This window comes from Ammospiza caudacuta, chromosome 19, assembly GCF_027887145.1.
Source record: "Ammospiza caudacuta isolate bAmmCau1 chromosome 19, bAmmCau1.pri, whole genome shotgun sequence".
Lineage (NCBI taxonomy): Eukaryota > Metazoa > Chordata > Aves > Passeriformes > Passerellidae > Ammospiza > Ammospiza caudacuta.
This window is the reverse complement of record NC_080611.1, coordinates 5,566,747-5,590,184: the sequence shown is the minus strand read 5'-3', so window position 1 is coordinate 5,590,184 and position 23,438 is coordinate 5,566,747. Positions and strand designations below refer to the sequence as shown.

Sequence of the window (23,438 nt, the reverse complement as noted above, 5' to 3'; positions counted from 1 at the left end):
AAAATTTAAAACATAAACAGTTCATGTATAAATTGCATGAAACTGGCCTTTGAAATTTAACCATAAACAAACTGCAGAAGCTACTGGCTTTAAAGTGCAAGTTAGTCATCAATTATTTAATATATTCTGCTTAAATAATGACACTGACACAATATGGAGACATGCAGAATTGTTTTATACAAGTGTACAAAGAAACATGGGAGGGAAGAAGAAAGAATAAAACCCCAAGAAATTAATTCCATTTTGGAAAGAAATATTTATTAAGTATAAAAAAAGGCACACCCAAGCCAGTGCTTTAGACAGAACTACTTAAATATCCCCATGGGCAAATGTTTTACTGTAGAACTCAGTGGTTCAGTCATCACCCAGCACTCACACACCAGCAAATCCCAGCCTACTGCCACACATTTGGTGCCTAATAATATAAATTATTTCATGCACTTACAGTCAGCAGGTCCAACTCACCATCAGGGATTCGGGAAGGGAGCAGCAATCCTCTCCTGCCCAGCTCAGCCAGGGCCAGGCACCCCCCGTGCCACGCGTTGTCCGTTTCCTGGAAACTAAAGTCAGGACAAGTATTGTTAAAACTGGCCCTTCTCTCAGGATTTCACTTCTTACAGTGAATTCCTAACATTTTAAAAGATCCCCAATCCAAACCAGCATGTTCTTGTTGTGTTATTGATGCCAGTGGACTTGTAAAATAGAAGTTGAACATGTTTTCCTTCCTGTTTATGCAACATAAACAGTGCTATAAATATGATTAAATAAGCAAAAAGCTCATTTATGACTATAAATGTAACTCAGTACAGAAGATTCAATACCTGGAACTCATAGAAAAAAGGAAAGCAACTTCCCAGTACATGGGCAAAAGATGTACAGAACATACCCAAAATAACTAATGAGTTTTGTGCCAAATGCAGCCCTTAACTTGCAAAGGAGGTTCAAATGGCAATTCCCAGCAAACCCATTACAAGAGTTTATGAAGTAAGCAAATAGTGTTTTTTATCCACCTTTAGAAAACATAAACCAGAGAAACTTGCACTGAACACAGCAAAAAACCCCAAATGGTAAATAATTTTTAGTGGGCTGCACTGTTAATGGAGATAGTTAATAATCTCGAGATTATGGAGTGAAAAGCGGAAAGGTAGCATGCTGCAGGATTAAATCTGAACAGAGTTCATTCAGTATTACACTAGGAATAGGAATCTGAGAAGAAAACCCCAAATGGTAAATAATTTTTAGTGGGCTGGCAGATGATGGAGTGAAAAGAGGAAAGGTGGCATGCTGAAGGATTAAATCAGAATTCATTCTGTATTACGCTAGGAGTAGGAATCTGAGAAGAAAACACTGGACAGCCAGGGTAGGGCATATCCAAGCTTCATTTCTCCCAACACCATCTCTGAATTGCAGCTCTGAGAGCAGGTGCTCAGCAAAGAAAAGCAGGACCCCATCCCCTTCTTGCCCCCCTGGCTTTGGCAATCAGCAGCACAGAGACAGCTCAACCAGAGGCTGGAGCCAGATTCATTATTTAATAACCTCTGAAGGGACTGTCTTCCATTAATTTGGATAATCCCTTTTTGAACTCCCTTTACACTTTTGGCTCCCATAACATCCCGTGGCAATGACTTCCAGTGGTTAATTACAATTGTGTGGAAATGCACTTCCTGCTGCTTCCCTGCTCTGGCACCAGGGAGAGTGAATGGTAAACAGCCTCTCCTCTCCCTCCTTCTGGCCTATTTACAGTGGAGATCAGCAAATCCCACCCCTCCACTTCTCCTTCCCACCTGTAAAAAACCCCATCAGTTAAAGCACTTCTCAGTGATTTAGTTTGATCTCTTCCTTTCCTCATCATTTCCAACATTTCTCTTGTTTTCCCTGCCAGCTGCTGAGTGCTCCCCTGACACTCTGACACATCAGTGGCTTCCAGGGCTTTGACAGTGAGCAGCATTTTGCCCCAAGTACATCAGTTTGCATGCATTAGACATTATATTTTACATGACATTTACTGTCATAGTGCTTCACCTGGGCTTCTGTAACACTTTCCTTCCTGCCACTTTAAGCTCTCACTATATTAAATCAACTTGAAGTATCAGCTGGTTTCCTCAGCTCCTCATTCCCCTTTTTTTCCAGTATTCTTTATGTGTATGCTGAACAACACAAGGCTCATACCTCAGTGGAACTGTGCTGACAATCTCACTACACTGTGAAAAATCACTCATTTCTTCCCTGACTCTTGTCTTTTGATATGTTTGCATAGAACGAATCCTTTCTTCTCATCCCAAGAGGTACCACAGAGTGCCTCTGATGAGCAGCTGCTTTATTCCTGTTTTGGTCACTCAATATTTAGTGCAAAGACTCCAACAGAGGCTCTCTCTGTCCTTGCCTACATTTGTTCCCAGGTGTTTCTGAAGAAAGCAGGTCACTCAATTACGAGTTGAATTACTCATCCCTATGACTTGAAAAACAAGGAAAGAAAACACAGCGAGCACAGGTCTTTGAAGCTCCAGGGATAATTGAGATCAGCAGCACCTCTTAAATTAATCACAGTAACACAGTGAGGGATCATCTCAGTGGATACTTTCCTTGCAAGTCTTTCAGACTTTATACCTTCTTTTTTTTCTATGTGTTATCCTTTGAGCTGGCATCCTTTATTTGTACTCACAACCAATGTGAAAATACTTTTTAAAACTAGGGACATGTGAGTGACAAACTCTCATGATCAGCATTTCTTGCCAATAAAGAAACTCTTTTTGTTATTTTTGTTTATTTTATGGTTTGCCCTAAACCACTCATTTAGATTTCAGGTACTCAATGCAGCTGTGATGAGCAATTTGGTATTAAACAAAAGCACATGATACTTGTTGAATTTTTTGTTTAATGACTTTACATCTACAGGAATGTAAAGCCATGACATCCAACACTAAAGTGGACCAAAAGAGCATCCCACAGCTCTGGGTGCCCCAACCAGAGTTTCCACTGGCCCCAAATCCTCTCTGACACAGCCAAGAGCAGATCCCTTAGCCAGAGTGTAGAACCAGCACATTCACTCTGCAAACCCTTCCAAACTCTGGCAGATCATGGAGAAGCTTGCAGACAAGCAGCACATTTTTTGTTCAGGTAGATATTCTCAGTATCCACAAGGTCCTATGGCAAGAAGTTCTTACAGTTTAACTGTAAAAACTGAATAACATCATCTGTCTTTATTCCAAACCTGCCACCTGATGCTTGAGCTTGCTTGCACTAACACAAATCCTAGAGGGCAACCACATCCATACCACTCCCAAGTGCATAAATCTCTATTTATACCCCATTTATTCCTCACTCTCGCTACACGTTTCAGCCTCCCCTCACACAGAGATTGTTTCTCACCTCTGGTGAACCTCAGAACATCATTTCCAGTTCTACTGGGTTTCTGAGGATGGACACTAAACTCAAGCCATGAGCTTGAGCACACCAGGAATCTCTAAAGTAGCAAGTTCATGAGCATTTTTTAAATTTTTCCTAAGATTAACTTCACTCCCTGCTCATTACCTTAGAATGGGGTCATGAGGATGGATCAGAAATAATTTCTTTATTGAATACCCTTAGCCCATCTGCGCCTTCAAAGATTTTGAAATCTAAGAGAAGGACAGCAAGAAAATTTACAGATTTTTAAACCTTTCTTCCTAACTGTTGTCCCCCTGTTCCACAAGCAGACATGCTTCAGATGTGTGTAGAGTGTGAAATAAGATTTTTACCTAAAACAGTCCAACAGAGACCCAATCACATCATCTGCTAATTCTTTTGGAAGTCTTCCAGTTATTCTACCAATTCTACAGAAGAAAAAAAAAAAAAGAAAGAAAGATACAATGGATCATTAGTACTACAGTTGACTGGTAAATTATAAGAAAAAAATTAGTTATTGGAATCTTCCTGACTTCAAGATGCCACCCCACTGCCCTACGACTGATACCCTTAAACAACAATCTCCAACTTTAAAAAAATCTACACAGTAGTGGATCTCCCACAGAAACACATTTTAAAAGAGAAAAAAAGCATTTTGAAGAAATGTTTCTTTGCACCCTTCAAATCTTGTCTTACCCAGAACATCTATTTCCAAACCCACCTGAAATTCCCTAAAAACTGACCTGAGTTTTCACCAGCAATAGACAGAAGTGTCTGTGCACTCACCCACCACAGGCTGTGCTAAAACCATTTGCAGCAATAGCAAATATTGGCAATGCACCCAAATTATCAGTCATGGATTACACTACATTTCTATATAACAAGACAGAAATACATTCTTTACATGTTATATATTGTTTATATGAATTGTTTACAATCACCATAACAAACTCACCCTTTGGCTGCAGACCACCTGACAATGGTATCTTTGTCTTTCAGGCCAACCAACAATTGTTCTGCAAATAATTTTATTTTAAAAAAACAGATTATTCTTATTTAACAACAGAAAAATTCTTAAGATGTTCAAATTTCATTTGCCTCATTGTATAAAAATCTTTGTATTGTATCAAGATTTATTCTATTTTCACATAAGTATGACTTGAAATTCAAAGCCAAGAAACATGTCAAAATGGTTTATGGAAAAAGATTGAAATTTTAAGTGCTGTAAAAGATTCAAAATGAAGGCCATGGTGCTTTTTACAGAGGTTAATTAGATTATTCAGTTATAAAAGTCTTCTGATGCAATTTTTGCCTATTTATTTACAGAATATCCACCAGCCAGATTGCAGAGGGTATGCAGAACAACTGCATATTAACAAACAAATGCAGTTCCTTTGATACTGCTACAGTCTAAAAATTAAACTATAATTCTTCAGCTTTCATGTGACACACTTTGTTGTGTATTTCATTATAAATTTTAATTCCTTCGTAAAAGGCTCAGGGCATCTCTTTTATATAACTGGATAAAATTGCTTAAATATATTTCAGTGTGTTTATACCTCAACTGCACAACAAATACTCCAGTACTGAGTTTCTGATTGAGATGCTGAAATCCAACCCATTTGACAAAATATCACCTACTTTAATCAGCTGCACAGGCTGAAGTTTTAGAGTCTTTCCAGCTGTTCACACCAGCACAAATACCCACATTACTTTCTTAGGCCCAAGCAAATAGTTTTCCAATGTGTTTAATTTGCAGCATGTGAGAAATGGATTTGTAGAGAATTTTTAAAGTTTAATAGAAGGTTTACACAGTATGTATTTGTATATAAATTTAAATTTTTAATTTAAAAGAAAAGGGCATAATGCAACAGCAGCATTGTAACAACTTCTCTCCAGCTTTTACACACCTACAACATTTTCAATCTCTGCTGGAATGTCATATTCCTCATCATCATCATCAGCTTCAGCAGCAACAACTTCTCTTTTCTGGTTCTGCACAGCAGCACCCTGAGCCTGCAGGTTGGCAGCCAGGGAGCGACAGCCACGCTGGTACCTGCAGAGCAAACACAGCTTCAGTTATTTCTGATTTAATACCCACACTGCCACAAAGTTATTTCTGATTTAATACCCACACTGCACACAAAATACTGTGTGCCACCTCCCTACACCTCCCAGGGTGAGCAAACACAGCTCCAGTGATTCCTGATTTAACATCCAGTGCAGCAGGGACACACTGCCACAGTCTGTCTGCCACCTCCTACACCCTCCCAAGTCCCAGCTCTCCAGTGCTGCTTTAAAGGAAAGGGAGAAATATCCCATTCTCCTTGCTCCTGACCCACTTGTCTGTTTTCCAAGGTGAGAAGAGCCAGACTATTCAAATAGTTCCTTTTCATTATCCCTCCCTTTCCTGTTTCACTATAACCTATTTTCCACTGCTAACAACAAAGAGAGACAAAATTCCCAGGCCCCAAAAGTCTCTCCAAAACCGAAAAAAAAATTAAAAAATTAATAAAATCATCTTATTAACAATTGCTTTTTAAATCTCAAAGCCAGCTTAGTACTTTCTGACCAAGCTGTACTCGAATATTTAGCCTGTGGTGTAGATGCATTCTTACAAAAGATAGACTTTACATGCTAAACTGACTTTTGCCATGGGGCAAGGTACATTCTCCACCTAAAAAGAATTTTCTATGCCTAAGGATGTTCTCAAAAGCCAGTAAAATAAATACAATAAAAATAGTCACCAAGGGAGCCTGCAATTTTAAAATATCAGTGCGAGAAATCTAAAAAAGAGTTTGCCCTCTGGCACTAGGTAAAACCAGACACCAAAACCTGACTAATATGCAAAACCAGAGCAGGATTGCAAACCACTTTTCCCCTGTGAACTTTCTATTGAATCAGGGTAGGACCAGGTAATGGAAAAAGTTATGTTCACTCTTACAAAATTGTACTAAATCAGCTTCAGGAACAAAGGTCTTCCCATATTTAGTGAGTTATGAATTATATAGGAACAGGCTTCTGCTTGTGCAACGTGCAAAGTCAGATCTGGCCTGTCCCAGCACTCACTTAGGTACCAAAATTGAAAAAAAATACAGGAAACTAAATACAGTGAAAGAATCCTCCTTTTTCCAAATAATGCAAATGAAGAATAATGTTCATTCCCACAGGGATTTCTTTTTCTTTAAGGAAAGTTTAAGAGGGGCAAATGGATTTCTGTATTATTTGTAGTGGGTTTTATTTAAGGATTTTCTTTTTTTTTTTTTTTTGAACTTTTCAGCTTTAAACTGACCTCCACTTTGCTACCTTTGGTTTCACAAATGTCAGCCCAAGCCTCTGGACCAGTTTCATGCCCAGCTTGCGCAGAACCATCTGATTGCTTTCTGACAGCTTGCAGCTATCCAGACACTCCAGAACAGTAGCAGCTGTAAAAGAAAACAAACACACCAGAAAAACAGCTTTTAAAAACACATTGGTATGAACATCTGAAAGCTTTGAATGTTTTTTAGGAGATTTATATTTTTAAAGGCACTACTGAAATACAAATGCCCCGTTACTACTTTGTGGGAGATGACATTGGTCAAACAGCTGCAAAATCCTTCACTGCCCAAACAGGGAGATGGCTTTAAGGATTGGTTTTGATTATGAAAATTAAAATCTACATTCTCTGAGTGTTTATGTCTCTGTTTCTCGGAAACAACAAAACCAAGAGTCTTTCAGGGTCAAAGAATTTTCAGTGATCTAACAGAACCAAAAGCTAGAAAATGTAATTCTTTTACTCAGAAAATCTCCTGCACGCTGAAGAAGCTTTCCCTGTCCTCATTTAGTATTTTCAGGCAGCACCGAGTCCTGACACTGAAATTTTTATGATGATGGATGTCCAGAAACATTTACACATGAGAAACACTGTGGATGTGTAAACAATCAGCCACAAAACCTCTCATTTGGGCACATCAAAGGTAACAAAGTTATTTGTCCAGCAAGTAAAAAAATACACAGAGAAAGGAGAATCTTGGGTTAATGAGGATAAAGTTCCAGGATTCAAAATTTTCACAAGGAAGCTATGGCTGTTACAAATAAAAAAGCCCTTTTGCAGTTTCATTAGGGTGAAAAGAATTCTTCAGAAGCTGACCATTAGCTAATAGAGACTAATGACTCAGGCTCTGAAAGAGCCACTGGGCTTCCAACTGCCCTGCTCAGATGGAACCACAGCAGCCAAATCCTCTGCAACCTCCTTCCCCAGCCTCCTATCAGGGCTTCCAAAACACAAAGACATCAAAGAAAATGCACTTATTTCAAAGTCTGAGACACTGTAAGACATGACTTACAAATGTGCTCAAGTCTTTAAAAAGAGTGGTGATGCATCTTGATGTACTGAAATTACAAATGAAACAATCCATGCAGACAACAAGCCAGTGATGATTATTATTACTTCAATACCTTCCAGCAACCTGGATTTTTTGCAGTTATAAAAGCCCAACTGACTGATAGCTTAGGAGGAAGAGGCTGCAGAAACATCATCATTCACAGACAGAAAATAAATAAGGAATATATAAATAAAGGCCTCTTCCAAGTCCTGCCAGCTCTTGAATCACTAAAATATCTACAGACCCATGTAAATTACTGCAGGGCTAGTGTTTGTTTTTAATTCAACTTCTATGTCACATGTGACTTCAAACAGGATTTTGCTTTAACATTTGCCTATTTTTTTTTTCTATTTCATCCTCAGATCTGTTATAATTAAAAATCTTAGATATTTTTTGTCTCTCACATTTTCTTATCCTGAACAGTTCCCATCTAAATATCTGCTTCTCAGCTGTGACCATTCTAGATTTTCTGGGGTAAATTCACTCATTGATATGCCCCTGATTTTCCTCTTATTACCAGACTAATAACTCACTGTTCTTTCTATGCCATGAGCCAAAGTTTCTGATTTTACCAGCAGGGCTAATGCTGTGAGCTCAATATGCTCCTTCCATACTGTGTTGTACGTGTGGTATAGAAAATACTGTGGTATTTTCTAAATTCTGTCATTTTCTGTTGCACTCTAATTTTCCCAGCATGTTTATTTTTCTGCTTCTCTGGCAGCCTTCCCCAGTGGATTCTGCTGTTCCTGTGCAATGGCATTCCCAGGATTTGCACCTGTGTCATTCCACTATCTTATCTCCATCATTACCCATCTCTCAGGCATTTTCTAAGGAAGTGTCTGCATCTCAGACTTAGGAACTGGGAGAATGACACTTTCCAGCACCAGAACTAAAAAGCTGCTTCTCTGGGCCAAAATAATTACATGAGTGAAATCACAAACACTCTAAAGTGAGTTTATAGCCCTGCTTGGGTCCTGTGAATGGCACAAACCCCACTTCTGGTACTTGGATAAGCTGCACAAAACTGACCAGGCCTTTTGCAGTGTTTTGGAACTAGCCACCACCTTTCCCTGCCTCCCCTTATTGCTATCAATATGGCCCAAGATCACACTGCAGTCAGTTCTGATCCTATTTCAACATTCATCCCAAGATAAACATAATTCCAAAATGCAACTACACTGTTCAGAAACTTCCATACTCTCTTTTTCTCTTTCTTTCTATCCCTAATTGCATCCAATATAATCTTTTTTTACTAAAATACTTCTCTTATTCCAAAATTATCCCAACATGACTCCAGCTGTGTCCTGTACACAACTGGTTCTTAAAACTTGGGTTTTCTGAAATCCTATGTTTGCATTAAAACTTGAAGAGTCTCTGCAAAACTTCCAGCAGTAATATACAAAACCAGTCTATGCTTAACTGAATTTCAAACAAATATTTTCCACATCTAACAGTTTCTGTGTTCTGTGTTCAGCTCCTGCATTACAGCAATGGCCAGTGTGATCACCTGCCAAAGCCTCTGATGTGCTGCCCCAACATAACATTCCCTGGTGGCATCTGCTCCTCCCTCACTGTCATTTCTGCTTTTGCTGCCCTCATTTTTCCTGCTTTATCCCTGTGGATTTTACTCATTACAGAACCACTTGTCACCAGGTTAATCTTCCTTTCCCTTTTCTACTGCAATGGCTTGAAAAACTGAACCCAGGCTATTACAAACTTACCATATGGTAAACAGTCTTCTCTCTTGCCATGTTTAAACAGCTGTGCCTACAATTAAAATGGGGAACACAAACATGAGAATACATCTGCAACACAATATATCAAGCGTTTAGCTCTAAAATGTTTTTAATGTTCTCACAATAATGTGTAGTATTTGCTGATTTAAACAGTGTAAAAGGAGGAGTCTCAGGGTGCAGTTCTTGGTAACTGCTCAGGAGACTGAGGTGGCCAAAAAACACTCAAGAGAAAAAGAAACCAACTAAAAAAATTTAAAAAAAAATTAAAAAAAAAAAAAAACAATGAGAATAAAAAATGAGGAAAGAAAAAGGCCACCAGTTCTGGGCTAGCTCAGGTCCCTGACCCATCAGGCTCAGTGCAGGGTCGCAGGAGCTCAGTGTGGTGCAAGCACTGCTTGTGAGAGACTAAACCACCTACAGACACCTGCAAATACACCTCCAGCAGGCCAAGTGCAATTCCTGTGCCCAGGGAACTTCATCTGCAGCTCAATATCCCAGTGAGATTAAACCCCAGCGCTGCAGCCAGACGAGGGACCATTAACACCTGACAGAACACGTTACACATTAAAAGCTTCCTCAGCTCCCCATGCAGCAAAAACCTGGCCAGGCACTTGTTTGTCCTTCACCAGAAGCAAAATCTTCCTCAATAAATATGCCTGGGAGTTAAACAAGAACAGACTTCCCCTGAAAAGAGGCACTTTCTCACACATACCAAACACACACACACACGCCTCCCGCGCTGCAGGCGTGGCTGCGAGCAACACAGGCAAGAAAAACACCCTGGGGCCCTGTACCCAGCCCCTTGTGCTTTGTTACTAAATTGCATTTCAGGATCACAAATCAGCCCTACTACCAGCTATATATGGGAATTTCATATTATACATCAAAGTATTTGAGATATTAATGCAGGCAAGTGTGAGGGCTCCCTTAAAAATGACTTTTACAAAGAAGCAATGCAATAGATTTACTTCAGGCCAACAGAATAAATATCACTTTAAATGTATAAATTGGCACAGCTTTTAGCAATATATGAAATTAGTGTTAAAAAATATAAAAATTTCTCACTGACATACAACAAAACTCTGCTTGTATTAAAAAGCCTAAAATATATGTCAGAGGATCTGCAAATCTTTGGTACAACAAATCTAGAGCTCCTCTAAAACTTTTCTTTGTTGAAACATGCAGAAACTCATTTCATCACTTTGTTCCTGTGTTCTGCTTTACAACCCCATCACTGGTTTCTCCACACACCTTGCTGTGGATGCTGAAGACAGGGCAGCATCCCTGCAGCCTCACAATTCCTTCCTTCAATCCTCACAATTCCTTCTCTGCAAAATCACAATTCCTTCTCTGCAAACTCACAATTCCTTCTCTGCAAACTCACAATTCCTTCCTTCCATCCTCACAATTCCTACTCTGCCCCCTCACAATTCCCTCCCTGCATCCTCACAACTCCTTCTTCTGCCTAACTTAACAGCAAATATTTTTAAGGCACACTCAGGCTTACTCCAAATTATTATTATTATTTTTTATTATTATTATTATTAAATTCAAGCATATTCAAACAAAGCACAGTGTAATTCCTCAAGCACTGATAATGCAGAGAAACAGCTTTTGAACAGATCCTTGGGGATGCTCCTGGACACTTTTGGGTGTGTGCTCTCAGCACATTGCTGAGGAGCTGGGACAAAATCATCAAAATAACCCATTTCAGTCTGCATTCCCCAAATTCTGGCAGCTTTCCCCAAGGGTCTCCACATGTTCTTACACCCTTGAGTCCAAGTCTGACTTAAGTCCTGACCCCTCAGGAACAACACAACTGGAAGGTGCCACCTCTGAAAGGGATGGAAGGAATCAACCAACACACAAGCAGGAAATGAGAAAAAATCAAATATTGCACAGTATTTTTTTTAAACGCTTTTCCTCACACACCTATGAATCAGTTTAGAACAGCAACCTTGGCAGATTCAATTTCATCATAATTTTTATTATTTTCTGAACAAAAAAGTGAAACACACATTGTGTCCCTACAGCAGTTTCACTAAAACTTAAATAACAACTATTTTCAGCACAGAACATCTACTCCTACCATGGGGATTTATAATATACATTGGCTACTAAAATCATTGTGGCAACAGCTATAAATCAACTGAGATGTGCATTAAGATGTTTTATTTTATCAATATGAGTTTTTAGGAGAAGTAAAAATTGCCCAAATGACACCACAGCTAATTAATCAATAATTATTAATTTAAATCAATAACTAAACTTTTTTTTAATAGCCATAATATTTACTTTTGATCAATAAAATATGTTCCAAATGGTTTAGGAATAAACACAGCTGAAAATGCCAATTGTCTGAATGGGAAGAAAGTTCTTTCTGCACCCATTGAGGTGCACTGGGGGTCAGATACAACCTTGGAGCAGGCTCCTGGAGTTTCTACAATTTATGCATCAGGTAGTTCTGTGTCAGACAAGTTTAATAGCTATTTTAAAAATAAATTTTGCAGAGGTAAATTAGGAACAGCCAAACTGTGGAGAACTACTCTTCAGATATTCAACCCAGCAGGAAATTCAGTTTTGAGGTTTTTTTCTGAGTGTAGAGAAGACAAGAAGGGAAGTGTTCATTACTTATTTATGAGTCAAAGCATGCAAAAGCATCCCCAAGTTCAAAACTCTAAAACTTTTGAGTGTAATAGATATATTTTTCTCAAAGGAAATAAAAGAATACTTTAACCAATGCTGGTTTTTGGGAAAGCAGAAAAAAATATTCTCTTCTAGCACATGCTACAGTCAGGCATGCACAGCAAAGTTACTCCTCCAGAAAAATACTGTAAACCTGGAGCTCACAGGGATCATATTAATAAAGAAATGTTCACGATGATAAATGAAAATCATGAGAAAAAAAACAGCCAAAAGAGCAAATCAGCCTTACAGCACCCAGCTTAAACTTCCTGCCTTGAAGGAAGAAAAATATCCAAGGCACACCATTTCCAAAAATCTGATACAAACAAAGCAATTAATAAGCTTGGTTTGCCACCTGCACAGGCGTTTTGGTGTCAGAGGGCTGAGCACGAGGAGCCTGCGTGTCGGAGCATCCCTGCAGCCACAGGCTCCTCTAAGGAGGACACAGAGCTCACAGCAACCTACCCAACCTGCTCAACTGTTCAAAAGTATGTGACTCCCTCTCTTATAAATAATTAAGCCACCTACAAATTAGAGAAAATCAGTGGTGTGCAAGCAGTGACGACTGTCAAGTCTGGTTCTGCTTTAGAAACAGAGCAGGGCAAGGCAAACAAAGCCCAGTTTCTTAATAATCCCAGCAGAGACACCACACCTGCCAATTGTCTGCATAACCACTTTGGGCTCGACCTGCAGGTGATCTATCAGTGGGGATCATCTCCAGGACTTGTTCCCCAAGCTACACAAATCACCACGAGGGGTGGCCTGGCTGCTGGGGACTGAGTGGATCTTCCTGCTGAGCAGGAGACAAGTCTGGATCTACCCTCTGGTTGTAACCAAGAGGAGGGCTGGGAGGATAATTCCAGTCTGGCTGGGGAGAGCAGGAAATGATGCCTTGCACTGCTCTGGAGCACCCCCTGGTAGCCACACAAGAGCCCAGGAATGCCACCAGCCATCCCTGCCTCCAGGCCAGGAGCAGGGAGGGAGAACATGCTGCAGAGCTGAAGTTCACTTGGAAGGAGGGAATATTTAATGCATTCTGTGTGCAGCTGAAGGTAAAATGGGTTAGTTAAAGGCCTTGCTCTTACTGTGCCTCCACACAAGCAGCATTCCTGCTGTGGGCTGCACGTGTTTGGGTGTTGAGCATCAACATGACACCAACACTGACAGACACCAACACAGTGATGGCAGCTTTCATGTGATCCCAGTTATTTATCAGCTGAACATCCGAAATGTTTACACTAACACATGGAGAGCTGGCAGAGTACCTCCTTTCCATCATGAGATTACCAAAACCCACGGACTTTAAATACTCAGAAGGTAAAAAACATTTAGCAGCTTGAGATAGTACTGTGCTCCAACAAGAAAAAGAAACAGCGTTATGGTAACAGAACTTCTGAACCTGGAATGAGCACAGAAGTTCTGGTGAGAAGAGAAAAACCCAGCAGTATCAGACAAGGCCACATTAGAAGAAATACTCTGTGACAGTCAGGAGAGAAAAGGCATGAGCAGAAAGGAGTCAGTGCACTTAGTACCAGCACTGATTTTTCTACACTTCTATCACCAAACCACTAAGCAACAACCCCTTTTTTTAAAAAATAATGCCAATAGACAATCCTAATACAGCAAATTCTCTGAGAATGCCAAAAATACAGAGACTTGGGAAACATTCTATTTGGAAATATTCTATTTTTGTGCCTCTGGGTCTGAAAGAATGGAGTTAGAGAGTTCTTTCTTCCCTGGAGCCAAATTTACATAAGCATGTAGCTATTGCTAAATAACCTTTGCATTAGAGACAGCTCAGGGAAATGCCTCGTTCTTAAGACTCTCGAGTTTCATCAGATCACTGTGTAGGGCGTTTTATTTTTTTTAATTATTACTCACACTTGTATACTGAATCACTTATAAAACAAATAAGGTTTAATAAGTTTCAATGCCCAAGGCTACCTCAACGTGATGACATCTCTGTCACGCAAGAACTGGGAGTGCTGCGCCCTGCAGCGATAACTAAAAAGCTGTTTGATATAATGGCAGGTTTAAAAGCAAACCTCCAGACCAAGAGAATTTAAAATGCAGATTCTTGAAACAAGCTAGAAGTTTCCTTCAAGTAAACAAATGTTATAAAAAAGTAGCAATTGCTTAATAATCCAACATTTTCAGTCCTTCAAATGCCAAAGGAGAGGAGCAGGGAAGTGAATTAAATGCCATAGAGCAACAGAGGTTTCAACAAAGGAGGGCAGTTTGAAACACTGAAATTTGAAATGGTGTCACAGAGGTGCCTGCTGGTGCCCCCCATTGGGAAATGGTGAGTTACTGAGGACAGGTGGAAGCAGCAGAGAGCCACAGGCCCCAGTGCAATTACAATATGCAAGGCGGGGTGCGTGTTCCGACAGGAGCCGCGGAACAGCCGGACTCGTTCTGCACACAACGCTGGCTGAGATGAAACAGCAGCACACACCTGATCAGCCAGGCTCACGGCCACAGAGAGGCAGATCAAAGCCAGCCACGGCCAACTACTCACTGCGTCCCTGACTTGCAGTTTCACTTCATTGAAATGCAGGAGTTTCGTGTCTTTTCCGAGCAATTTTTCCGTGCCAGCTTCGCTCGGAGCCGCTCGGTAAATGCAGACCAGAAGTGGCACAAAATCCTAACCCAACCAAAACCCACCCTGCTCAGGGCAGCCTCACTCTGCTGTGATGTGGAGAGACTTTTTATCCCCACTCTGGTGGGTTACATCATTCCCAAAACCTGCACAATCCCAAAATCCCCCTTGCTGTACTGACCAGAACTGAAAAATGATCTTTTTTCTCCCTGCTTGTTCAAAGATGGCCAAGCAGCTGCAGTTTGACTCTTAAAGTAACAAAGTGCTGGAGGAATCCAAGAGCAAAGAATTCTGAAGCTCGTTGCCACAATTTTTAGTTGCCCCTCGTGAGGATGTGCTCTGCTTTACACATTTAGTGATTACTTGTTATGTTAAAATATATTGTATTTATTTATAGAATAAATAGACTATATTATATACTGCATGAAGTATAGAATTATTTATGGAAGTATATATTATTTATAGAAGTATATATTATTTATAGAACAAATAGACTTATTTATAGAATAAATAGACTATATTATATACTGCATGAAGTTAGAATCTTGCATGTTAAAGACAAGCGTTTGCTTATTTTGAACACTTATTTTCAGGTGATATTTTTGACAACATAGTGTTGCTCCAAGTGTGAAACAAAATTCTTAATATTAAAATACTAAGAATATATGTAATTATACATAAATATGATATTTATAACATTTAACTCTTGAAATAAATATTTCCTGCTCTCCTTGAGCACCTACATGCATACACATACCATTCTGAAAACCTTTACTCCCTAATGTTACAACTCATTGTAGTGACTAAAAGGAGAAATTGAAGACTAAATACAAGGAAGGGCTTTACAAATCTGCTCATATCTACCATCTGGAACAGGAATTCTGAGCTTTTAAAAAAACAAAAATCCCAGAAAAGCAAAGCAGCAGGCTCTGCTCCCAGGTCTATTGTATCACATTCTGGTTTCGATTCTACTTGTTGAGTATTCACCTGTTTCGCTTAGTGAGCACTAATGAACAGGTGGATGGAGCCAAAGCCAAACTCAAAGGAATTATGACAAAACACTAATGCATTATACATCCTGCAGGTCTCATCATGCCTGGGAATGGCAAACAGTCAGTCTCCCTTTCCAGATCTGACAATAAAATGATGAAACATCATTCTGTCTTTTGAAACGCTGCAATGCACACAAATAACGCTTCCTCCTGCTTAAGCAGCAGGTCCTCAGTTATTCTAAATATAGATCATTTCTTCTCCCTTCTGATTTGGAAGAGCTCGAGAGGAAAAAGGAACAACTAAAAAAAAAACCCACACACCTTCTCCAGACCTTTGCTTTGATGTTTAGTACCACACTACACACAAGTCCTCTTAGTGACTGGTTAAGAAGAGTAGCAAATTTATGCAAATTATCAAAACTTGTACAAACACCAGCAAATCCTCAAACCTGTGCAACTGCAAAGGGCTTGTGATCTGTCTTCACCTGCACTGCCTTGGTCAACAACCAAACCAAGAAGGAACAACAATCCCTCCCCCCACACAAACCCATTCTGCCCAAATATATTCGGACATCAAAACTGGCACAGACACCAGAAGTGTCACCCCAGGATTACAAAACACAGCCCAGCACTTTTAAAGGTGTAAAACTTCAACAAAGCTTTCAAAAATAGCCCTTCTTAGGATGTACAAGAGGAGCAGTGCCCTGGAACAGCAGTTCAGGCACTGCAGATTTTTTCCCCATGCACAGTATATCAATTTTAAAACCCAAACTAAGAATTCAGCTCTTTTGAGTCACACACCATTATCAATTCACAAAGAAAGGGCACTACACAAAAAATTCATTCAGATTAGCAAACAAACTCAAACTTACTGAAATGACTGCTACTTTGAGAGTTATTTATGAGTAGCTGTACTGGCAATTTCACTTTCACTTGGGGATGACAAAAAAAGAAAATAGACATGCATGGGCAGTTATATTGTCTAAACTGCTGTTGAGGAAATTCTCCTTTTTTCCTTACCAGGAACCCCTCTGTGCATTTGCTGTCAAGGTCCTGTGGAGCAGTATAGGATGGCCATAAACTCAACAATCTTTTAAGGGAAAAGCAGTATTTACCAGGGCCTGGAGCATGCCATTGACAATGACAGTGCCCTCCATGGTCTGGGAGGAGGATTTGGATAACATAGAGAGCACCCAGTCCAGGAAATCTGCCATCCTGCTTTGCTTGACATCAGGGCGGACAATAAACCTGTCACAGAAAAAAAAAAAAAAAAAAAAAAAAAAAAAGAAAAACATTGCAGCCATTGACTTTATGACACCCAGTGAAAAATGATTTTTCTTCCTATCCAAACCGGTTGTAGTTCCTGGAAACAATTCTTCAATGCTTGTTTCCCCAAATCACTGAGGGTGGGAACACTCCAAACCATCCTGTGTTTAGCCCAGCAAGGCTCTGACCTGGAACTTTGTTTTCACTTCAAACCCAGCTAAAAACTTGGGTTCTAGAAATTTCTTATCTTAATTATAAAGCAACACAATTTTCAAAGCTTTAAAAAAATTATTTCCATTAGAATTAGTGAGAAGATGAAACAAATAGGAGGATTCTGCACCTCTCTCACCAAAAACAGCCATTCTGCAAATGTGAAAATCAGTGGTCATTTTGCACTGTCTGTCAGAAGTCAGGCCCAGAAAGAGCAAGCAGCAGGGCTACATTTGGGGTTCCAGATATTTGAAAAGGTCAAGCACCTGTTATTTAACACACTAGATGGGTGAAGAGATGTGTTTTTAGCCATCTTGGAAAAGGGAAAAGATGATTTTCATGGCTAAACTATCATAAACACACTCTCAGCCCTCCCATGAGCAGCCAAGCTGCAGTCAGGGCATCACTTCAGTGTCCTGGCACCCACAAACCAGGTCCTGCTGCAGCAGCAACTCAGACTACACTTGTTCTCAACTCACCCAGTGGAAACAAGGCACATGGGGAGTTGTGCTCACCCAGCACAACTCACAGAATTCCAAGATGTGCCCCAGAGCCAGGACCTGGATCCTTCCTACACCTACAGATAAGTGGGGAACAGCCCCAAGAGCTCACTGAGGGACTATTGAATATAATAAATACAGAAAACACCTCAGCAGTGAGTTGCTGGGATGGAGAGGCTTCCCAGGCAGTGCCTGTGGTGCTCAGCAGCAGAACAATGAGGATTTGGGGGGAGCTGCAGGAGGGCTGGTTTGGGTGGAAGGATGAGGCTGCCTTTGGCCCAAGGGCACACGTGAGAGAAGTGACCTGTGAAGGGGCTGAGCTGGTTCCTGGACCCTTCCTCAGCCCCAAGGAGTTTAAATCTCTCTTTCCCAAAGGAGTGCCCTAACCTCCAGACTAAGACCAGGATAAGGATCAGCCTCATCTCCTCCTGCTGCAGCCACTCACTGAGCAGCAGAAAGGAGAATTCATGAAATATATTCCAGCTCCTTTGCCCTGTGAGGAGCAGCTCACTTTGGAAAACAAGAAGTTTTGAATCCTGATGTTTCTAAACTTCACTTGAAATTCATCAACTCCTTGGAGCACAAAGCAGGGCCCAGACTTTCTCTTGCTCCCCAGGGACTCTCCCAGAGCCTGCTGCAGAGTCAGACTCCTGTATCTTATCTGTCCATCTGTCCAGGACCGTTGTGCTCTGCCCACCCAAGGAACAGCCCAGCTCCAGGGAGGTGGCACACAAACCTCCTGTCAGAATGATTATGCTCAGAACTGGCTTTGGGGATGTGAGAACAGGGAAACGCCTTGCAGCCCCTTCTAATTTCTGGTGAAGTGTTTTAATCACCAGGCTGTTTTGAAAATGGTGTTTTTATGAAACTAAATAATTTTAAATCCACTATACAGCACCATTACAGCCTGGCACAGCTGGTACTGGAACCAGCCTAATGTATTCTATCCCCACATTTGTGCTGAACATTCACTCCTAATTAAAATTAATCAGCGCCCTCTGCTGAGCACAGGCTGCAGTGCAGAGCTGGGGCTTTTACTGCTTTAAAAAGGAAAAAACACCCAAATCAGTCACAACCTGAGCTGACTTCCACTAGAATATCCAGAAATGTGGACTGGAATAGATACTGAAACAAGAGACATGTGTGTTCTATCCCTGCTTAATTTATTATTTTGTAATTTATTGTTGTTGTTGTTGTTGTTATTGATCATCATTTATTATTTTGTAATTTTTTTAAATTTATTTATTCCCAACAAACACTGCTGCATCCAATTCAAGCAATATTAATATCCCACAGACAGCTGGCACCTTCCAGCCCTCCCAACCCTGCCATGTCAGATTAAGGAACAGCAGGAGGAGTGGGAGCCTTTCTGCCAAGATGCACAAAAGAGACTTACTTGGACACCAGCACAGCAGCTGCATCCCGAGCCTTGTCACTGACAACCAGGTAACACTGAGGGGAAAAGAAACCTGGCTGTAAAGGAATTCATAACTGGAGATAGAAAACCAACTATGTAACAGCTCTGTACATAATACCGAATACTTACATGACAAATATTATGATGATCACACACATTATTACATTATTATGGTTACAAACTTAGCTTAAAGATAGTAGAAAGTTATTTTTCCATTTAACAAACTGTACCTGAGGCAGAGTCTCCCTTTGTGTGCCTTTCAAAGCAGGTTTATTACTGAAGGTTCATTTGCTGAAGCCTTAACTCACAGACACATTGGGCTGTAAGCAGCCTTAGTGCTGCAAGTGTCAAAAGCCTGAGCCATAGGGTACCTGGTTTATTTCTATCTCAAAGGCATGACAAGTCAGCCACCTGGGCTGACACCCACTGGAACTTCATGTATTTGTTTAAAAATCTTCACACAGTCACAGCTTCCAAAGTTGCTCACTCTGATCAAACACTGATTTTCTCTAGAAATCCTCAGATTTGGCTTTCAGAAAAGCTCTCTGGCACTTGCATGTGTTGAAAGCCTCTAACACATTCAAAGGCAGGGGGTCACCTCAGATAAAACAGTTTATTACATCAGGGGAAACAAGTTCCAGGCTCACCTGACTCTAAAGCAGCAAACAACAGATTGAAGATTCAGAACTATGAAAAAATTCTTTATGGATTAGACACAAAAATACAGGCTTAAATAATACGCAGCAAAGAATATCATTGAGGAGCACACAGACCATATTAATATTTATCACCCAGTGCATGACTGAGCCCAAGATGCCAGGTGTGGGAGCAGTGCAGGGTGTGCTCTCCTCACCTTGGCCATGTCCAGGATGCAATCCATGGTTGGCTGCCGAGCCTGCCCCTCCAGGGAAACGAGGTTCCCATCGAAACGGGCCAGGTCAAAGGGGATCAGGCAGATCATGGACAGCCACAACAGCAGCATGTACCGAGTTTCCCACGTCTGCAAAGGAACAGAAAGATATGTTTGCCCCAGACAAAGGAGAGGAATGATGAGGAGGATTTTATCAGAAGGCTAATTAATTATCATATTATACTATATTACATTACATTACATTATATTACATTATATTACATTATATTACATTACATTACATTATACTATATTGTACTATACTATATTATATTACATTACATTACACTATATGTAATATATTGTATTGTACTATACTATACTGTATTATTCTATACTGAACTATATTATATTATACTATATTATACTATACTATATTATACTGTATTATATTATACTATACTATATTATACTATACTATATTATACTGTATTATACTGTATTGTATTATACTGTATTATACTGTATTATATTATACTGTATTGTATTATATCATACCATATCATACCATATTTCATTATATCATATTATATTATATTTCATCATATTATATTATATGATATTATAATTATATATTATATTATATTTCATTATATTATATTATATCATACTATATTATTATGTATTATATTATTCTATACTACATTATATATTATTATATAATTCAATTATATAATATTATATTATTCTATACTGTATTATATTATATATATGTATTATTATATTGTTCTATACTATATTATATATATAATAATATAATTCTATACTATATTTCATTGTATTACATCTAAACTGAATCTTCTAAGCACTCAACTGCACTCTGCACAAAATTTCATGACTGTCAGCAACACACACACACCTGGATTTAATTGGTCATTGAATTAAAAAACACTAGTATTCAATTACTAATTTCCTTCAGGTAAACAATATTTTACAATGTATTTTACTTGTGAAAAACTCAGGTGCAGCAAACGAGATAAGAATTTTTTTTCTCTGAGGTTCAGAGAATGTGAAACCCAGAAATATTCTTGGGAAGAATTGTGCCTTGCTTTTCTCTGTGAAGACAAATGTGGTGACAAGAATGGCAAAACAAAGGTTTTTTACTTCATTTTCTGCAACATGAATTGCCAAGACCACAAAGTACCCACTGGCTCCAAGGAACTTCCAAAGATGAGCAAGAGGAAACTCCCAGTGTGAGTGCCCCGAAACTCCAGAGGAGACAGAGCTACAAGGGATCCCAAACAGCAAAACTGTAACAAAATTCATGGACCCTCCCCCCAGTCAGAAATCAAGGCAACCTTGTTTCCCTCCCAAAGGAAATCTGCACCTTCCCATTCTCCTGTCTTTCCTTTCCCACTCACAAATATAACAGAATTTATTTTCTCCTTAATTTCTTATGTGTTGTTTTCATGGGTTTACTGTAACAACTTCTGAAGAAAAAGGAAGTTTTTCAAGATTTAAAGCTGTACATCTACAGCAGCAAAGTGTCAGAATTTAAGTTTATTAAAAAAAGCTTTAATTTAGAGCAGCAATACAACTGTCTTCAAACCCATGATTTTTGTTACTTATAATTGATAATCTATCTTAAGCAGGTCTCTGGGTTTTTTTCTTTTCCCTTATTTAAAAACATAAGAATATCCAGTATCCTGGAGTCAGACTGGAGTATTTTTCACTCAGTCATTTTAGAGATTTAATACTTTTCACTGCCCTTCTTCTAACTCTTGTTACAATCAATGTGCTCCTTACATGAGTGCTTAAAGATTCTACTTGCACCTCTACTGCCACTGTTTCTAAATCCTTGGAACAAATCCCATGAAAAAACACCAAAACCTCTCCTTGGGGAGGATATTTCTCCTGTGACAAGATGATGGTTTTCACATTAAATCCAGGTGTTAACACCAGACAGGGTCTGCCACTGCTTTATCTACTTTTCCCCAAATTTTTTCCTTCAGCTTTTCCCACTGGAGACATAAAAGTTGAACAAAAAGTACAGCAAGTGCTCACCTCAGGGTCTCTTGGGTTCTGCTTTGCAAGCATATCCAAAACAGGCTGCAGGTCCCTGACTTCATGAGGGAACAGTGGCAGGAAACGTTTGTAGCCTCTCACCTAAAGCAGAAAATTCCAGAATTCAGAATTTCAGAACCCATCCAGCACCAGCACACACTGAGGGGAAAGGAAAGACCCCTGGAGGAATTTCTTGATTAGGAGCCTCATGTCATAAGGAGAGTAAGCCTGCAATCAAAGTCTTAAAGACCTTGTCATATTTAACTTTGTGGTTTTATTGTGATATACAACTTTGTGTTTTTACAAAGTTATTAAGAATTCATGAGATGATACAGGGTGCCCAGGACCACATCCATGGGGTGTCCAAGATCCCAAGGATGGAGACCCCACCACCTTTCTGAGCCACCTCTTCCAGGGCTCAGCCCTTACAGCCCAAAAATATTTTCTAAATTCCACATCCATCTAACTGTTCATTACACTTTACTTTTCAAAGTTATAACTCGTGTTTTATCACTCCATGTCTACAATTTCTTTTGCACTCAGATCTGAATTTTTACTAATTTGGATCATTAAATAACACCAGCTATCATGAAAATGGGAAACAAGAGAACTAATCTTTCACAGTGTAGTTTAAAATATTTAATCACATTCAACACTTATTTATTTTAGTATTTTTGAAAGTAACAAAGAAAATATTTGTAACTTACAAATTTCAGTTAAAGAACATTAAATTTAGGATTTACCTTTGTAATGATGTAGAGAAATTTAAAAGCCAGGTGAACTAGTGGGGGAGGAGATCCACTGTCCCATACTATCTCCAACAGGGAATTCATCATCCCCTCTAATGAAAGGAGAGAAAAACCAGTGAGGTTACATTCATGTCACAGAGTTTGTTGTACTTCTGATAGAACAGAGTGAGACAACAATTATAAAATGGAAATATTATCAGCCACAGCAATCTTGCAGTGCAAACTCAGATCTTCCAGAGTAACAGATTTTTAAGTACAGACACAAAAATTATTTAAGGCTGACATTCCTACCTAAGTGGTGATCCAAAAGGTGAGGCTGCTCCTGGTACTTGTCCATTATACCTGAAAATGAAAAGAGATCTGTAATGAACTACTCCAAGGCTCTTCCAGGTCTTAACTGTGCCATCAACCCACCCCCAGGAGTCTCCCCAATTTCTCTGGACAAACCTCCCACAAGCAACACTTTGCAGTGAGGGTGCTCCTCACAATCCTCAGAGCCAGTTTCTTATTTTGAAATAGAATACAGGGAATTGTTCAGCAAAGAACAAAGAATCCTTAACAAATTTTAACCTCAACCAACAAACTGCAGCTCTTACCACTGTGCTCCTCAAAACTGTTA

At 39.5% G+C, this 23,438-nt stretch overlaps 1 protein-coding gene across 2 annotated transcripts in view; it reads right to left on the bottom strand.

The window, feature by feature from the left end:
- TBCD (tubulin folding cofactor D) overlaps positions 1–23,438 on the bottom strand; it is a 122,340-nt gene that overhangs the window by 96,356 nt on the left and 2,546 nt on the right. For both annotated transcript variants that reach the window (XM_058817550.1, XM_058817549.1), the window contains 12 exons: positions 23,111–23,161; positions 22,814–22,911; positions 22,071–22,172; positions 20,010–20,156; positions 19,136–19,191; positions 16,879–17,011; positions 9,473–9,518; positions 6,677–6,809; positions 5,295–5,440; positions 4,340–4,400; positions 3,738–3,812; positions 466–560 (listed from right to left, as the gene is read on the bottom strand). In XM_058817550.1, coding sequence (XP_058673533.1) covers positions 466–560; positions 3,738–3,812; positions 4,340–4,400; positions 5,295–5,440; positions 6,677–6,809; positions 9,473–9,518; positions 16,879–17,011; positions 19,136–19,191; positions 20,010–20,156; positions 22,071–22,172; positions 22,814–22,911; positions 23,111–23,161 — 1,143 coding nt within the window. The remainder of the gene's footprint in view (positions 1–465; positions 561–3,737; positions 3,813–4,339; positions 4,401–5,294; positions 5,441–6,676; positions 6,810–9,472; positions 9,519–16,878; positions 17,012–19,135; positions 19,192–20,009; positions 20,157–22,070; positions 22,173–22,813; positions 22,912–23,110; positions 23,162–23,438) is intronic.